Source organism: Schistocerca piceifrons, chromosome 4, assembly GCF_021461385.2.
Source record: "Schistocerca piceifrons isolate TAMUIC-IGC-003096 chromosome 4, iqSchPice1.1, whole genome shotgun sequence".
Taxonomy (NCBI): domain Eukaryota; kingdom Metazoa; phylum Arthropoda; class Insecta; order Orthoptera; family Acrididae; genus Schistocerca; species Schistocerca piceifrons.
This window is the reverse complement of record NC_060141.1, coordinates 711183093-711201693: the sequence shown is the minus strand read 5'-3', so window position 1 is coordinate 711201693 and position 18601 is coordinate 711183093. Positions and strand designations below refer to the sequence as shown.

General features: G+C 44.0%; 1 protein-coding gene and 1 non-coding gene across 2 annotated transcripts in view; one reads left to right on the top strand and one right to left on the bottom strand.

Moving 5' to 3' along the window:
- LOC124796125 (odorant receptor Or2-like) overlaps window positions 1–16887 on the bottom strand; it is a 74464-nt gene extending 57577 nt beyond the window's left edge. The window contains exon 1 of the mRNA XM_047260216.1: window positions 16082–16887. Coding sequence (XP_047116172.1) covers window positions 16082–16887 — 806 coding nt within the window. The remainder of the gene's footprint in view (window positions 1–16081) is intronic.
- Trnas-cga lies at window positions 15803–15877 on the top strand. Its single transcript has one exon. It is a non-coding gene; the product is annotated as a tRNA-Ser (tRNA).
- Window positions 16888–18601: the final 1714 nt, after the last annotated feature.

Here is an 18601-nt window from a genome sequence, read left to right as displayed (position 1 = left end):
CGACAATGGAAACAAAAATAAACTTTGCATTTTGATATCTGGAATGTACATGGCATCCATGACAAACAACAAGAAGTTCTAATAGCTATAAGACAACACGACATTGGTGTAGTTGTACTTACCGAAACAAAAAAGAAAGGTACAAACTGTGAATATCTGCTGGAGTTCGCGCGCTATTTTGCGGAGTGGACAAAAGCAGCAGCGCGAGAGCAGCAGTATCCATCATTCTAAACAAACGGTGATCAAAATATGTGACATCGTGAGAAGCAGTTAATGAGAGGTTGATAAAGCTCAGCCTGAGAGCTAGAGCCATGAATACAGTGTTACTGGGCGTATAAGCACCTACTGAAGACACGCCATTGAAAGTAAAAGATTTTGAACAGATGCTGATAAGAACAACAGAAGCCGTTCCAAGCGGCCACGAACTGATAATGGCAGGAGATTTTAATAACAGAATAGGGAAAGAGAGGAATAGTAAGCCAGTTGGCGTGTATGGAGAGCATGTTAGGAATGAGAATGGGAAAAAGTTGGTGGATTTATTGGAGCAGTATGAAATACGAGTACAAGGTACACTCTTTGCGCACAATGATATACATAAATTTACATGGTCTAACTATGCAAGAAGATTAAAATCAATTACTGATTGTCTAATCTTGAAGCAAAAGGTCAATTTAAAAATTCAGAATGTGAGAGTTGAAAGAGATGCACATTGTGGAAGCGACCATCATTTCGTGAAACATAAAATTTATATTCCCTATACTTCCAGGAGTTGCGAACAGAAGAGGTCGCAACATACTGACTAACCTGAGATCATGAAGTATTTCTTGGACAGTTTCATGGAAGTACGTGTACCAACAGCAACTGGCAAACAAATTGAAAAGTACAGAGAGAGGAATAGAAAAAGAATATGAGCGCATAAAGAAGGTCATAGATGATCCAGCGAAAGACGTTGGAGAATAAAAGAAGAACATGAAAACAGTTTGGTGGGATGCAGAAACAGAGACGACTGAAAGGAAAAAGAAGCTGATTTGGCGTTCCTGAATATGAATGATAAGAGTAGAGATCGACATACAGGGTGTTACAAAAAGTTACGGCCAAACTTTCAGGAAACATTCCTCACACGCAAATAAAGAAAAGATGTTATGTGGACATGTGTCCGGAAACGCTTAATTTCCATGTTAGAGCTCATTTTAGTTTCGTCCACCTACGCTCAATGGAGCACGTTATCATGATTTCATACGGGATACTCTACCTGTGCTGCTAGAACATGTGCCTTTACAAGTACGACACAACATGTAGTTCATGCAAGATCGAGCTCCTGCACATTTCAGTCGAAGTGTTCGTACGCTTATCAACAACAGATTCGGTGACCGATGGATTGGTAGAGGCGGACCAATTCCATGGCCTCCACGCTCTCCTGACCTCAACCCTATTGACTTTCATTTATGGGGGCATTTGAAAGCTCTTGTCTACGTAACCCCGGTCCCAAATGTAGAGACTCTTCATGCTCGTATTGTGGACGACTGTGATACAATACGCCATTCTCCAGGGCTGCGTCACCGCATCAGGGATTCCATACGACGGAGGGTGGATGCATGTATCCTCGCTAACGGAGGACATTTTGAACATTTCCTGTAACAAAGTGTTTGAAGTCGCGCTGGTACGTTCTGTTGCTGTGTGTTTCCATTCCATGATTAATGTGATTTGAAGAGAAGTAATAAAATGAGGTCTAACATGGAAAGTAAGCGTTTCCGGACACATGACCACTTAACATATTTTCTTTCTTTGTGTGAGAGGAATGTTTCCTGAAAGTTTGGCCGTACGTTTTTGTAACACCCTGTATAACACTATCTAGCGGAATTAAAAAAAAGTGTTAAAAAGGAAAAACAAGGCGTGGGAAGGAAGGTGCGAATATGTAGATAAGTGATTGGTGGTGCTCGTAGTGGTGAAGCATGGAGAACAATTAGATCAATGCGAGTGTCAACTAGTGACAAGTTACATCATCATAATAATAGTCATGTTCAATGGAAAACGTATTTTAAGGATTTATTCCAGGAAAATAGCCCTGAATTTTCACGTAGTTGTGAGGTGAGGATACAAGAGGAGGAATTATGGCGTTCAGCTATAAAAATTCTTGAATAGGCTGTGAGGAGCTATAAGAGAAAGAAGGCACCAGGTTATGGATCGATGTATCCAGAGGCGATGAAATTTGGTCCACTGAAATCGCTGTAGCTGCTAAGAAGGCTGTTTGAAAGAGTATTAAATGGAGAAGATGTTCCTTCGAAATGGAAAACATGGTACATAAGCATTAGAAAGGGTCACATAATGACCTAAATAATTATAGGGATTGCCAGTGATCCCCTTCGGTCGAAGACTTTACTCGAAAGTACTGAAAGATCTGGTAGAGAAAGAGACAACTAACAAAAAGAGCAAGCATGGTTGCGATCTGGAAGCTCGGTAATGGACATCTTCACAATGAAGTAAAGTAAGTGCGAATGTAAAGTGCGAAAAAGGCACAAATGTTAGACTGGAGACAAATGTTTCACTGATTGACCTGGAGAAAGCATATGATTATGTATCCACCAACAAACTGTGGGAAAAGTTGAGAGAGATAGAGTTAGATCAAGGACTGCTAAAGGCTGTTATGAAAATAACAAAGCAAGAGTAAGGATTGTGAATCGTTGAATAGAAAAATTCGAGGTGAATAAGGGCCTGCAGTATGGATGTGGGCTGCCACCGACCCTCTTTAAGCCATATCTAGGAGCAATCCTGCAGACTTGGCATAGAAAATCCCAGATTACGGGAATCACAGAAGAGGACAGCAAGACACTTAGCCTATATTTTGTAGATGACCAGATTGTATCAGCAGAAGATGGAGATGATCTGAGCCACATGACGAGAAAAATTAAAGAGGAATGCAATAAGGTTGGCGTGAAGATGAAGTTGAAGAAGTGTGACCACTTGGCTGTTGGAACAGAAAAAGTAAAAAATTTCGAGGTAGATAGAGAAGTAATTGTAGGTGTGGAAAAGGCAAAATATCTTGGAGTATTATTTAATAAACAGGGTGCAAGCAATGATGAAATCACCATTAGGATTAATAAAGGCCGAGCAGTAACAAGGGCAATGAATTCTGTTCTGTGGAACAAAAAAAAAAAGAAGAACAATGAAAATAGGAGTGTATAAAACCATAGTGCAGAGTGTAGTTTTGTATGCAGCAGAAGCCTGGCACGTTTAAAACAGGTAAGAACAAGCTGCTTGCCACTGAGATGGATTACTTAAGACGAAGCTCAAGCTGTAGTAGGATGGATAGGATAAGAAATGGCGTTATGCGAAAATGGAAAGGGATGTTTGTGACATCAAAAAAAAAAAAAAAAATGAGGTTTAACATGTCAGCAGGCTGAAAGAAGACAGAATACCAAATAGGATACTAGGGTGGATACCATCGCACCGGAAGAAAAGGTGTCGCCCATGATTCACCTGGCAAAATGATGTGGAGGAGGCAATGGATGCAAGGAATATGACACGAACGTTGAGGAAAGTTAGTGAGACGCCCTGCTAAACCCGCAGAACAGGTAGTTTAAGTTGTGCAAAGGGGCCAAAATAAGAGACGGTCAGTTACACTCGAATATACAACTTTATTATTCGATCAAACATTAGAATAACCCCAAAAAATTTTTTTCTAAACACGCAGCTTTAATCTTTGGGACTTAATTATTGGCTGAAAGTCACTTTAATTTAAAATTAGCTGAAGGCCAATAACTTAAAAAGCAAGCTTAATCAGAAATTTAAAAGGCAAGCCTCATCTTACAACAGTTCTTTATTTAGGCTGAAGGCTCAAAGAATCAGATACTTCAAGAGCAAACAAGTTAAATTCAAACTGGCTGAAGGCCCAACACTTAAAATTCAACAACATTAAAACCTTCAAAATGCCAAAGGTCTTACCTGAAACAGTTCTTTAAATTAGGCTGAAGCCCTAAAGAATCTTACGCCTTAAGAGCAAAACAACCTTAATTTTAAAAAGAATAGGCTAGAAGCCATACAAGTACATACAACAAGAACAAATAAAGAACAGGCAGTACACCGAAGGGCGCTCAGATGTTCGAGGGTCGGCTGGGAATTCAAACACTAACGCTCGCTTGGGTGAGACAGGCAGTTGGGCTTACCATTCACAATTCGACAACAACCCAACCGACCGACGGTCAGTGGACCCACCGACAAAATAACTTCCACTTCACCCGACGAGAGCACAACAGCAGGGAGTTCAACGGAACAACATAGACGATATTGGCGCCCACATTCCAATTATACACGGAGCTGTCAAACTACGCACCGTGCTGGACAGCAACAACACGATGAGGAAACTACACTGCCTGAAATTTACGTCAATGGCCAAGGCAGGAAACCGGAACGTTAACGGTCACAAGGCAGAAGATTCCGCTGCTGCACTTCAATTCAAATAACCAAATACAGTGAAACTCCAACCTGAAAACCACGTTGTTGCTCGTGGGAATATCCCAACAGCCGACAACGAACTCCAAACGACACAATGCGAACAGTCTTGACTTACTGAGAGATTAAATGAAAACTCAACTTTCGTGTCCAGGGTCGGTGAGCCACTGACCTCGCAGCAATGGGAACAGCGCCACACACTCCGACACGCGTAGAGACCGCCAGCGGCCTCAGCCAAACTACGTCCCGCGGAGAATTCCTCGCTGCTCCACGCCAACTGACCGACTGCCAGGCCCGGAAACGATGAAAGGACCATGTATACGTCGGCTGATGAGACGACCAACTGAACGACCAACCAACAGTCATCCTGCTCCAATCTGTCGGACTGTTCATGTGTGTCACCAGCAGTCGGCGAGCACTGGCTGTCGGCGCCTCACCAGCGCTCCGTCCCCGACTTCACTACTGCTGGGCCACGACTGCACTGCTGATATATCCAGAACTGAGTAGTCAGATACACGACGACCCGGAAAAACTATCGGTCGCTCCATAGATAGTACGACAGTGCGCTTATAAATACGCGCTGCTGCTGCCGCTCACGGGCAAGTAAGGCAGGAAGCTAGCCAGTAAATGGAATAAGAAAACGAGGCGGCAGTACCGTAATTGAAGATGACAAACAATAAATGGCATGAACACGAGCCGTGCACGGCTCCGTTAGGTCAGATGAAGATGACGAGTGGGGACGGGGGGGGGGGGGGGGGGGGGGGGCGAAGGCGACGCTAGTTGTTGATAGTCCGCGTGAAGAGGAAGAAGAAGAAGACGAGAAATACGTCCTTGAAAGTCAGTGGAGATGCTAGCCAAGTCTCCAGGTCTGCAGGTTGTGCTGTTGTACATATTTTAGCTGGAACGGCACCTGTGTAGATGTGAGCGCATTACGACGGAGCTAAGTGAATTAAAACGTGAGAAAGTTGTTAGTGGTGGTATGGTGGGTACTTCCGTAACCAGTGGAGCTGAAGTGTTATGTGTTTCAAGAGGCACCATATCGAATATTCACACCGCTAAATCACAACGCGGACGACAGTATGTGTAGAGTGATAGTGACAGACTGTCACTGAAGAGGCTTCTGACGGAAGATAATAAGGCGACAGCTGCGCAGCTTATTGCAGAACTAAATGTCGCACTCCTGAACAGTATCAGCACCAGAATAACACGAAGGGAACTCCATAAGCAGTGAACTACAGGGCGAGCTGGAATTCTAAAACCACTCATCAGTGACGCAAATGCGTCAACATGTTGGCGAAGCCATGAAACCTGAACTGTGGTGCAGTGGAAGAATGCCATTTGACCGGATGAGTCTTGCTTCACACCGTTTCCAACTTCTGGCCGAGTGTGAAACACAGCGAGGCTCTGTGATCATTTGGGCAGCGACATCGTGGTAATCCATGGGACCCATGGTTAGTCTGCAAGGTTGCGTTACTGCCAATGATTATTTGACCATTTTGCTTGATCATGTTCAAATGGTTCAAATGGCTCTGAGCACTATGGGACTCAACTGCTGTGGTCATCAGTCCCCTAGAACTTAGAACTACTTAAACCTAACTAACCTTAGGACACCATACACACCCATGCCCGAGGCAGGATTCGAACCTGCGACCGTAGCAGCAGCGCGGCTCCGGACTGGAGCGCCTAGAACCGCACGGCCACCGCGGCGGGCTTGCTTGATCATGTCCATCCCATGGTACAATGTTTGTTCCCCAACGGTGATGTTGTGTTTCATGGTGACAGGGTGTAACACGCCCGGGAGTACTAATGGGGATTGGGGACCCTTAAACTGGTTGTCACTTCTGCTTTTCTAGACCGTGCGCCCTGTCCACACCACGTACCTGATAATCCCGTATTGTCCTGCTCCAAACTGCTGGTGGCTTGCCTGAAATTATCTATCGAAATATGCAAGCGAGTCAAGGGAGCCAGTCATCGTCAGAACACAACACTGTTCTACGTCTGGTATGAACAACTATATTCTGAGACGATTAAAGGAAATCGCAGGTTGCACTGTTTACATTCTAATTCATAAGTGTTTATCCCAATTAATGTATGATTACCAGTCCACAATATCACTTGGACGAGCGTACGCGTAACCGACACGACGCGGGTGATTGTTGATGATGCGGAAGCCGAATGATCGCACGAATGTTCTTACGCTCGTCACGCATACTCAGATATTTGATACCAGTCCTCCTTGACACTAGTAATAAATTTTAACACCTTTCAAAGAGTTAAATTTACAGTTCACAGTTCTCAGTTGTACGAGCGTGCGCGTAACCGTCTCGGCGCGGCTGATTGTTGACGATGCGGAAACGCGATGACCGAACGCACGTTCTCACGCTCGCTGCAAGACACTGGCACTTGTTTGCACTCTTTTGTGGTAACTAATTTTTGCTGATTCACATTAGTTCATTCTGAGAGACCGAACACGGCGCGGATGATAGAAACTGTACGGTACGACACGCAACGAGAGAATACACAAATACGTTATCAGCAGCACTGCTCATTTTTAAATTACTTCTTGACGCACTTTCCTCTGGATCACTTGCATATTTTATCAATTTACTGTAATAACACTTGTAGCAACACTTCAACTTCCATGCTAACAATGCCTCTCACATGCAGAGCTACCCACAACATAACATAACAGATCCGTGTCCTACACTCGACTCTGCAAAAACGCTGCCCGCAAAGATACTCCGCAACCAAGCCTGCGATAAGACAATACGCTTACAAGGACCCCTGTTCATACATCTCGCATTGTCCAAGACTGGTTTTGCAAGAACGAAGATGAATTGTTGTATCTCTCCTGGGTACCGCAATCCCCAGATCTCAATATTATTGAACTTTCATCGTCAACTTTTGGAAGGGGGGTGCGTGTTCGCTAGCCAACTGCTTTCCTACATTGTAGTAGGCATTTTAATGTGTTGTGTTTTTAGTATCTCCCTATTTTTGTCCATCGTTTGCATCTGCACAGCAGTGAAAATGACGACGGTATGCGCTATGTCTCTTGTTGGAAGGAAACTTGTTCTTCTCAGTCAGGGCACTTCCAGCTGACGGTACTGATGCACACCTCAGACCTCACACTCTCTTTGCGTCAGTGCCGCTCGATTCCGCCTCGTGTTTGTTTCTCCGGTAGTGCTAGTCCAAGCAGTCTGCAAAGCGAACTGGAAACCTAGCCACAGCGGCAGCACCGCCGTGTTTACTCTCCAGAAACAGGGAATGGAGGTACTAATAGTATACACTGCACTATTCTAAGCGAGAGAGATGGCGTAGTGGTTAGCACACTGAACGGGTATTCGGCATGACGACGGTTCATATCCTCGTCCAGCCATCCCTAAATCGCTCCAGGCAAATGCCGGGATGGTTCCTTTGAAACAGGCACGACTAATTTCTTTCCAATTGTTTCGTAATCCGAGCTTGTGTTCCAACGAACGCGCTTTCCACGGGACATTAAATACCAATCTTCTTTCGTTCCTTTCCAGTATTCTTGCAAGCGGAGCGCTGTCACAGTACTACTCTCTGTACGCCAGTGCTTTGCATAGCACAAAAAATGACCAGTGACTGCCGCTTTTGTTTGACAGTACTCCTCGCACACTATAACTGTGACAACATTTACTCATGGAATAATGTGGCTGGCTAAATCTCAGTCCACTTTACTTATGATGCATCATTTTTTTTCGTAAAAATCATATACGACTTTTTTTTTTTAAATTACGCCGCATTGGTAGCACATAATGACTTACTGCTTGTGAAACTCTTTACAAACCAAGTTTCAGGGACAATATTTTTTCTCGGAAATTCCTCGCTAGCCTTGATGTCCATTTCCACGCAACAAAAGCCATGAAATGTTCACAAAGTCTGTATTTCTCTGTATTGTTCATAAAATCACAGAAATTGCGACGGAATAACATAGTTATACATATCTTCAGTACGATGTTTATTTGTGCGTACGTTGGTTCTTCTTCTTTGAAGCAGAATCCCACTCCGCTCTGCATCGTGCCTCTGCTGTCGTATTTTGCACGCCATCGGCTTATTCAGCTTTAATGTTCACAGTACTTTTTGATATGTATAAAGGCACCTACGAGAAACCAGACCCTTAATTATGTTTCAGTGGTTGCATATTATAGCCTTTTTTACTGTTGTGAGAGTATATTTACAGAAACAAAGATAACTGGACAAACAAACTGAATAGATCATAATTGGATTACTACTCTGTAACAAGCCACTGGAGAACATGAACTCATTCTACCAAAGAACTCAGAAAATATCCCTAAACAATACCCGAAACGTTGTTGGTGGAGTTCGTGTTCACCAAGCACGAGGTGTGTGCACCTACGATATGTAAATCAGCTTTCATTAAGAATGCGTACATACGCTAGTACGTGCTAAAAGCTCTTGTCATGGGGCGAAGGAAGAACGTATAATGACCACCTTTTGTCGGAAATTGCTTGCATTCGACGCTGGTGCAAGCGTGGGGAAGAGATAACGTGAGTATGAAATGCTTTGATGACTCGTCCTATTACTTTCGCAACGGAACGGAAATTGCTGATGGTCTACCACTTTCAGATCTGCTGTCGAGAAGCATAACGGCAGAAGAGATCGAGCACGTGCCACAGGGGCTGGCACAAAATTATTTGTTCGTCTCTGTGAGAGATGTCGGAGAAAATTCTTTTTGGCGAGGACAATAGGTAAGGAAAATATCTGATTTCGAGTTGCACCGTGCAAATTGGCCAACGAGTAGAAGGTAACATGAATGAAACTGCTGTATATTTCACTGACACGAATGGCCGAGATCCGTCTTTTCTCCAAAACAGTCATAATAAGGGATACGACCAGTCAGTTCCAGATTAGGCTTGCCACTTATAACAATCACTGTGTACAGCTGCCTGTATTACACTGCAAAAGGCATCGAAAGACTTGTGACATAAATAGTTCGATAACTCTGTGAACCAGCCCACCTACTTCACAAATGTTTTCAAAGTTGCTTCGTAGCTGATGATTACTTCGAAGACGACTACGAGTACTGGTACTTTGCATCTTCTGAAATCTGTATCACTGAATTTGTTAGACACATAATGTATTTTACGATAGTGTACTTTGCCATGTTAGTTCCACGACTGCTTAGTCCAGTATCCACAAGCGTTTAACCTACAATGGATCCACGGAGCAAGAGGAGGTTGCTAATATGCGCTAATCAGTAACATCGAGTTTGGTAGGAAGGAATTTAGTTACAGCGTTCCACCAGTGAGACTATGTTTGAAGAGGAAAGGCATGACGCAAGGACGTAAGGTCACTGGTCGACTGCTTTTCTAGCGTGGAGTAAGGGGAAGCAGTAGGATTCAAGCTTCCACAGCCGGAATAAATTTCCATAATATTCTTGTGAGTTTAAATGGTACTGTGCTGTAAAATGAAGTACCGGTATTTCCACCACCACTAGAAGCTACCGTCATCCAGACATGAATAAATAACCCAGTTAAATGCAAGATGCAGTGTTGGCTACAACGCTGATACATTATTTTTCAGCTTCCTGTGGTCTACAAAGCTGTTTCTCAAATTTCAGCAATAATGTAGAGACTTCTAGTATTCTGTCGGGATGGGGCGTTTGGCAGCCTCTTTTTAATGTCTCTGAAAGAAAATAGGCAAACACAAATATTTTTAAAAGTATCACTGACTGAGAACTATGAGACTGTTAAAATTTCGGCCGTTCTTTCCCAGCGGCATATATTCACTAGCCAAATCAGACCCCCATACACTTTAAAATTATTGCCGTAGCATGTAGCGACAAGTGCTATTAGAAATTGTGCTATCTTTACAAAATCAAGATAAATATCGCATCCTACGTCAGAAAAAGTATATCTGATTGGTCATTACAAAAAAAAAATCATTTAATGATCCAGCCACTCTGTTAACACATTAAAATCTCGTTCCTGCTAATTTAGCCAACAGAATACACGTCTCACAAAGATTTTAAGATCCACGCTGATGACATTATTAAACGGAAGACAGATCAGAGATGTCTTTACTGCCTTCATCCTTCTATCTGTCACTTGCAGTCACTCTTCCAATCCACAGAATGCCGTGGTTCAACATGGAGGCGACAAGACGCAGAGAGACGCACATTAAGCCACATGGTTTGACACGCAAGCTTCATTCAGTGCCACATTTGCTGATTTATTTGACTCTGATTTCCTGCAAAATATAGGGCGTTTCAAAAAGATTAATCCCATTCACATGACTATATCTTATACATGAATGAAGATAGGAACTTGGGGTGGATTTTAATTTACTTACCGAAACTAAAAGTTTATTTGCCGCCACTTTTAATTCACCGATTCATGTGGTTCCTGCTGCAGCTAGCTCGCTCGCTCGTTCATTGAACAGTAGCGAGAACTTGCCGACGACTTCATACTTCAATAGGATGGAACACCGCACTGTGACTGCATGTAAAGAGTGTTTGTTGACAATGGAATGCCTCCATGATGGATCGACCGTAAGAGACAAACGAATCTCGCATTGATCGCCAATGCAGTCAGATCTCACGGTATGTGTGTGTGTGTGTGTGTGTGTGAGGAGGCGAGGGATTCAAATAACTACGGGTGAACGAGAAGCACTCCACACGTGCTCGCAAAAAAAATGGGACGGATTGAATATTATTTGAATGTACGTCGTGCGTCCGTTGGAAGGCATACTGGTCAACTGTGAAAGGTAAATGAAAACTTTGATCCTAAACGTAATTGTAAAATGCACCCCCAACGTTGTATGCGCATGCGCGTAAATGAATACATCCGTCTAATATGCGATGGTTCTTTTGTAAACATAAACTTCGTGGTTTTGGGGGTAAGTTGGAATCTATCATTAATTTTAGTCGTAATTCACGTGTAAGATACAGTCTTCGTAAAGGCAGTATGATCTTTTTGAAACACTCTGTATTTAGGTGACTAACTTAGTCGTTTTTATCAACGGTAGATACGAAATCTGAATAAAAATACGCCATCATTTTTAATAGTACTTAATTATACTGTACAATTAAGGTCGTATTGTATTGCATAACCTTTCCAATTTAGAAGTATAACTGCGATATTGACTGTGCATTGTAATTGTTAGTTCTCTTTACCAGGTGCTTTAGAAGGAAGGAAGGAAGACCAGGGTTTAACGTTTAGTTGAGGACGAGTTCTTGAGAGATGGAGCACAAGTTCGGATAGGGGAAAGAAACTGACTGTGCCTTTTGAAAGGAACTATCGTGGCGTTTATCTAAAGCGATCAGTCAGATGATCTTTGTCGTGCGCATAGCTGAATTCTATGTAACGTCCTTATTAATTTGCGCACGCTGCAAATATTCTAATGTTGTTGTTGTTGTTGTTGTCTTCAGTCCAGAGACTGGTTTGATTGCAGCTCTCCATGCTACTCTATTCTGTGCAAGCTTCTTCATCTCCCAGTACCTACTGCAACCTACATCCTTCTGAATCTGTTTAGTGTACTCATCCCTTTGTCTCCCTCTACGGTTTTTACCCTCCACGCTGCCCTCCAATACTAAATTGGTGATCCCTTGATGCCTCAGAATATGCCCTACCAACCGATCCCTTCTTCTAGTCAAGTTGTGCCACAAATTTCTCTTCTCTCCAATTCTATTCAATACCTCCCCATTAGTTATGTGATCTACCCATCTAATCTTCAGCCTTCTTCTGTAGCACCACATTTCGAAAGCTTCTATTCTCTTCTTGTCTAAGCTATTTATCGTCCACGTTTCACTTCCATACATGGCTATACTCCATACAAATGCTTTCAGAAATGACTTCCTGAGATTTAAATCTAAACTTGATGTTAACAACTTTCTCTTCTTTAGAAACGCTTTCCTTGCCATTTCCAGTCTATATTCTATATCTTCTCTACTTCGACCATCATCAGTTATTTGCTCCCCAAATAGCAAAACTCTTTTACTACTTTAAGTGTCTCATTTCCTAATCTAATTCCCTCAGCATCACCCGACTTAATTCGACTACATTCCATTATCCTCGTTTTGCTTTTGTTGATGTTCATCTTATATCCTCCTTTCAAGACACTGTCCATTCCGTTCAACTGCTCTTCCAGGTCCTTTGCTGTCTCTGATAGAATTACAATGTCATCGACGAACCTCAAAGTTTTTATTTCTTGTCCATGGATTTTAATACCTACTCCGAATTTTTCTTTTGTTTTCTTTACTGCTTGCTCAATATACAGATCGAATAACATCGGGGATAGGCTACAACCCTGTCTCACTCCCTTCCCAACCACTGCTTCCCTTTCATGCCCTTCGACTCTTATAACTGCCATCTGGTTTCTGTACACATTGTAAATAGCCTTTCGCTCCCTGTATTTTCCCCTGCCACCTTCAGAATTTGAAAGAGAGTATTCCAGTCAACATTGTTAAAAGCTTTCTCTAAGTCTACAAATGCTAGAAACGTAGGTTTGCCTTTCCTTAATCTATTTTCTAAGATAAGTATTGTAATAAAAGTTGGGATCTCTTGGACCAAATTTTTTATTTCAGATTGAGTCTCTTTTCATGCAGTTTGTTAATACTGAATTTTGCGAGTGTCAATACTCAAGACTCTGAGTTTGGGTCACCATTTTTGTCATCAACGTTAAATCAAATACGTTGCATAGCATTTCGGGGAGCGACTGTCTCTCAGCAGCAGAACTGATGCAGATCATTGTACCATTTCAGAAGGCATGTTCAGATTGATTGATACGTCGCAGTACGTTCATTGACGGTATCAGGGACAGTGTTTTAAGAAAATTGGATGCCATATGTTCAAATCGTGCATTAGTGAAGACAAGTTTAGCTACAAACAATGAACTGCAAGCCAGGGGCAGAGGAATCAACCACTGGAAAATCGAGAAGCTCTGACAGCGTGTAAGAAAGCTGAATAAGTGGAAGTTGCTTAAAAATAATACCGCTAATGGAGACATGCAGAGGTTCAAAAGTTCAAATGGCTCTGAGCACTACGCGACTTAACTTCTGAGGTCATCAGTCGCCTAGAACTTAGAACTAATTAAACCTAACTAACCTAAGGACACACAACCATGCCCGAGGCAGGATTCGAACGACTGTAGCGCCTAGAACCGCACGGCCACTCCGGCCGGCAGACATGCAGAGGTTGGTTGGTTTGGGGGATTAAAGGGACCAGACTGCTACGGTCATCGGTCCCTTTGACATGCAGAGGATAAAGGGACTTTATGATAGAGTACGACGACAACGGACTGGTTTCATTCTGTGCACAACCATGAAAGCACAATAGCAAGTCCGCTGAAGAGCTGTCAGGCACACTGCAAGGGGTAGCCCGATTCTTATTTGCTTTGTATTATTTACGGATTGCGTGGTGCACGAACACCAGATGTCACTCACTGAAACTGCCGAGAAACAGTTGGTAAAATAGAGATGACAAGAACCACATGTTGGCGAAGTGGAAAGTTAAGCAGCCTTTCTGCACTGAATTCTGAAGAATCTTATGGTTCAGCGAAACCATTGGAGGTCAAATTAAAAATGTTATTTCCAGAAAAGGAAATAACGGTAACAAAATTGACGGATTGGATATTGAGTGGTTCTACCTACGTATAGTACATGGCTATTAAGTGGGTAATTGTGAAAAGTAAAAACACAAATAGGCGTAGTTCCAACCACAATTGTTTTCAGGATTTTTTTCTGCATTCATCGCTTCTTCCCCGTTTTGTAATGATCCAAATTTGTGAAAAATACTATGCCACACAGCGGTTCGGAGTCCACTTAAACAGTATATCCTCCTATAACTGGCTACCTAAGCCAGTTCAATAGAACCTTGTCAAGTAAATCAGTGCGTCGTCCAAACCTATGTTGCGTAGAGATTAGCTTCACTTTTGCCTTATTTACTAACACGGTGCCCGTTGTCCACTAATAAATTTTTATAATTTCTTAAGGTCTAACGGAACTCGAATAGAGTGCTCTTAGGAGCCGAGTGTTGGTGGGGTGCCGGCCGTTGTGGCCGAACGGTTCTAGGGGCTTCAGTCCGGAACCACGCTGCTGCTACGGTCGCAGGTTCGAATCCTGCCTCGGGCATAGATGTGTGTGATGTCCTTAGTTTAGTTAGGTTTAAGTAAAGTCTAGGGGACTGATGACCTCAGATGTTAAGTCCCATAGTACTTAGAGCCCTTTGAACCATTTTGTTGGTGGGGTAGATGTTCAATACAAATGGGGGAAAACAACAATGTGAAGGCTCGAAATAACTACAGAGCTCCCGTATCTGCGTCTAGTGTCTTACAATTGGCCACCTAGTATTGACAAAAAATTGTAGCTCGTTATTGTAAAATTTCAGGAAAATAATTTTTTTCCGGAAAATAGCTAAGTAAACTATGTTCATAATTCCACAAAAAGAGTAATGTTTCCTATTCCAGAATGAGATTTTCACTCTGCAGAGGAGTGTGCGCTGATATGAAATTTCCTGGCAGATTAAAACTGTGTGCCAGACCGAGACTCGAACTCGGGACCTTTGCCTTTCGCGGGCAAGTGCTCTACCAACTTTTTTTGTTTTTTTATTGCATGGTGTGAGGTCAGGTGAACACGAAGGCCACCGTAAAAGAGCTGTGTCGCTTTTACCATTACGACCAATCCAACGGTCAGGGACTTAAGTCGTTCAACCAATCTCGTGCAGAGGGATGTCAATGGGGAAGGGCTCCAGCTTGATGCCAAAAAAAGTTTTTAAGTTCACTTTCTAACATTCTTGCAACATATGCAGACAAGGGTTCGTGTCAAGGAAGCTTCAGCGAAAGAGCCTTCTCCGTACACTTGACATCGGGACAAGTGCAGAAAACGATTTTGGAGACTCTGATATTGTACACGTCCATGAGGATGTTATGACCTCCAGACAGAACACTACCAGTATTTACCTTCCCACTTAGCTGAAAAGATGCTTCATCACTGAACACCACACGATCAAAAAAGTCATCTCACTGCTGCAACACCTCACATGCGAAGTTATAATGTACACGATAGTCTACGGCTTGAGGGCACGTACCAACTGTAACTGGTATGGACACTTGTTGAAACATTTTCTTAAAACTTTCTACACTGTTGTCTTGCTTTTCAAAAACACTACTTAGGACTACGAAGGGAGTATGCCCTAACACGGTCAACATTTTCTTCACTTTTGGTCGTTCTGTGCTTTTACCCTTTGCATGTAGATCCAGTCGATTTGAAATGACTGATTTCTTTCAGGAGTGCTAGTTCTGCAATGTTCACAAGGAGAGCTTCTGTAAAGTTTGGAAGGTAGGAGACGAGGTACTGGCAGAAGTAAAGCTGTGCTTGGGTAGCTCAGTTGGTAGAGCACTTGCCCGCGAAAGGCAAAGGTCCCGAGTTCGAGTCTCGGTCCGGCATACAGTTTTAATCTGCCAGAAAGTTTCAATGTTTCCCATGTGTACTTATGTAAATAAATATACCTTTCACTTATTACTGTGTTAGTTACAAATAAAAATGACCTTATTTCAAACACTATGAATATCTTCGCGCCAGGAAACACGTCAGAAATTGGAAAACAAAAGTTGCGGAGAGGTGTCAGACAGTCAACATCTCTTTACGTACCTCAGTAGCTTCTGATGAGTCTCTACGCAGGCACGCAGTTGTCGGTGAACGACGTCGTGACCCAGTCGGATCTGAGGGCTTACTTCGCGGACAGTGCTCGGTTTAGACTCGGCCACCATCGCCTCGACGGCGTTCAGGCTGGCGAAGCGAGACACCAGAATTCTGAACTGGACAGACACGTGGGCCATCACGGCCATGAAGAAACAGTCGGTGTCCATGTTGATCAGCGAGAAATAGGCGGTACCGACGCACTGGAGGGCGTAGGAGCACTCGTACAGCGGGGAGCGACCCCAGGGCTCCAGGGGCAGCTGCTGGAAGGGCCAGAGGCGCTCGCCATGAGGTGCCAACAGCGGGATCACCGCCCACGAGAGGAGGGCGAACAGAACGTACCAGTGCAGGAAGAGGGTCAGGCGGGTGGCGCGCGCCTGCGAGCGGCTGCTCAGCTGCAGCAGGGAGGAGTCGCGGTCGCAGAACACCTGCTGCTCCGCCGCCATCTGGTCCACTCGATGTACCAGCGCGTAGAAGAGCGGCCGCCGGCTCAGCAGGAGCACCGACTTGGATAGCGCTGTCAGGATGACGAACAGGTTGGCCAGCCCGAGCGTCACCTCGGCGAGGCCCCCGGGCCGCAACCAGAGACCCACGGAGGCGACGGCGAGGTGCGCCACGCCCACCGCCAGCACGGCCGCCGTGTAGGCGTGGAACAGCGCAGAGCCCGCCGGCTGCCACAGCCCCAGCGCGCACAGTAGTCGGATGTTGGGCCGCAGCACCGACTGGCCCCGCCTCTGCTCTGTCTCGCACTGCGTCATCGCTCTCGGCCTCTTCCTCCCTACCTGTTCCTCCCAAAAACTCCCAAGAATTCCGACTGGGCCTCCAGTATCCCGCGCATCTTTCCTCCCTCTATTTTTATACACCCGTCACCTAGCGTCAATATTAAACGCTCCGCAATTCTTACAAACCTCTCCCTTCGACCAGTCTAAAGAGAATTCTCAATCAGCGTAAACAGGACGGTTTGTAATTAATTACTCGCCCGTTACATCCAAGTTGTGATTCTCAAGTGTCGATTAACGTTGAATTACACTCGGCCGATTTTAATATTGCAAATGAAAGTAAGTCGATATGAAGAGTAAATATTGCATCAGAGAGAGCGCGCCCCCCTAGCGCTGGGATTGAGAGAGTAAATTATACATCCGCAAAGCAGGGAGACGGGGGGGGGGAGGGGGGGGGGGGGGAACACTGTCAGCTCCGACCGGCTGATGCGTCCTTCTCGCGTCCGTGGGTGCCGAGTCTGAACCCAGTAAGCAGCTCGACACCTCGGACAACATGTACATGTGCATGCATGTAACACCTGCTACGATGTTGTAACACTACTGCACAACATACGTCTCATAACACACTTTCAAAGAAAGAGAATATCTCACAATTACGAGGGTAATCCCAAAAATAAGGTCTCCTATTTTTTTTATAAGTACATGGACCTGTTTATTTCTACAATGGTTTACATCAGTTTACAGCGTGAACATTTAGCTATTTTTCGACGTAATCACCATTTCTGTCGATGCATTTTTGTAGACGCTGTCGCAGTTATTGTATGCACATGTCATACCAGCTCGCCGCCATGCTGTTAAAAACGTTATGAACCTCTTCTTTCACCTCGTCGTCGGAGCTGAATCGCTGGGACCACAATTAACGCTGACAGGTACTGTGAGACTCTGGAAAAACTCAACGGGCAATTCAGAACCGGAGAAGAGGAATGCTGAGCACGGGCGTACACATTCTCCATGAAAACGCTCACCCACACATCGTTCGGCAAACCGTTGCTCTCCTGCAACAGTTTCAGTGGGACGTAATCACCCACCCACCCTATAGTCCTGACTTGGCTCCCAGTGACTATCACCTCTTCCCTGGGTTAAAAGCAGGAAAGCGACTCAGCTCCGACGACGAGGTGAAAGAAGAGGTTTATAACTTTCTGAATAGCATGGCGGCGAGCTGTTATGACATGGGCATACAAAAACTGCCACAGCGTCTACAAAAATGCATCGACAGAAATCGTGATTATGTCGAAAAATAGCTAAATGTTCAAGCTGTAAACTGATGTAAAGCATTGTAGAAATAAACAGGTCTATGTACTTATAAAAAATAGGAGACCTTACTTTTGGGATTACCCTCGTACTATGGTACCGTTGGGGTATCTGGTGGGTTCAGGGTGTTCTTCCCCACAGAATATTGGTTCCTTTCCTTACAGATATATGAGAGTTGTTTCGTATGGGTAGGTGAGTGTCATAGATGCATGCATAGTGTAATGATATGTTTTTGTTGTGTGATAATGGTGATGATGATGATGAGAGACTCTCACAAGTTAAGACGACAAAGACGCAAAGCAAATAACTTGAGTACGTCTCTTTTCCTACTGCTCATCTGTACTGTAAATGGCAACGATTATCTGTTGTCCAATACATACGAGTTTCTTCCGTTTCCATACACGGGTACGGATTTGGGGAAAACCGGTATCTACGTTCCTCC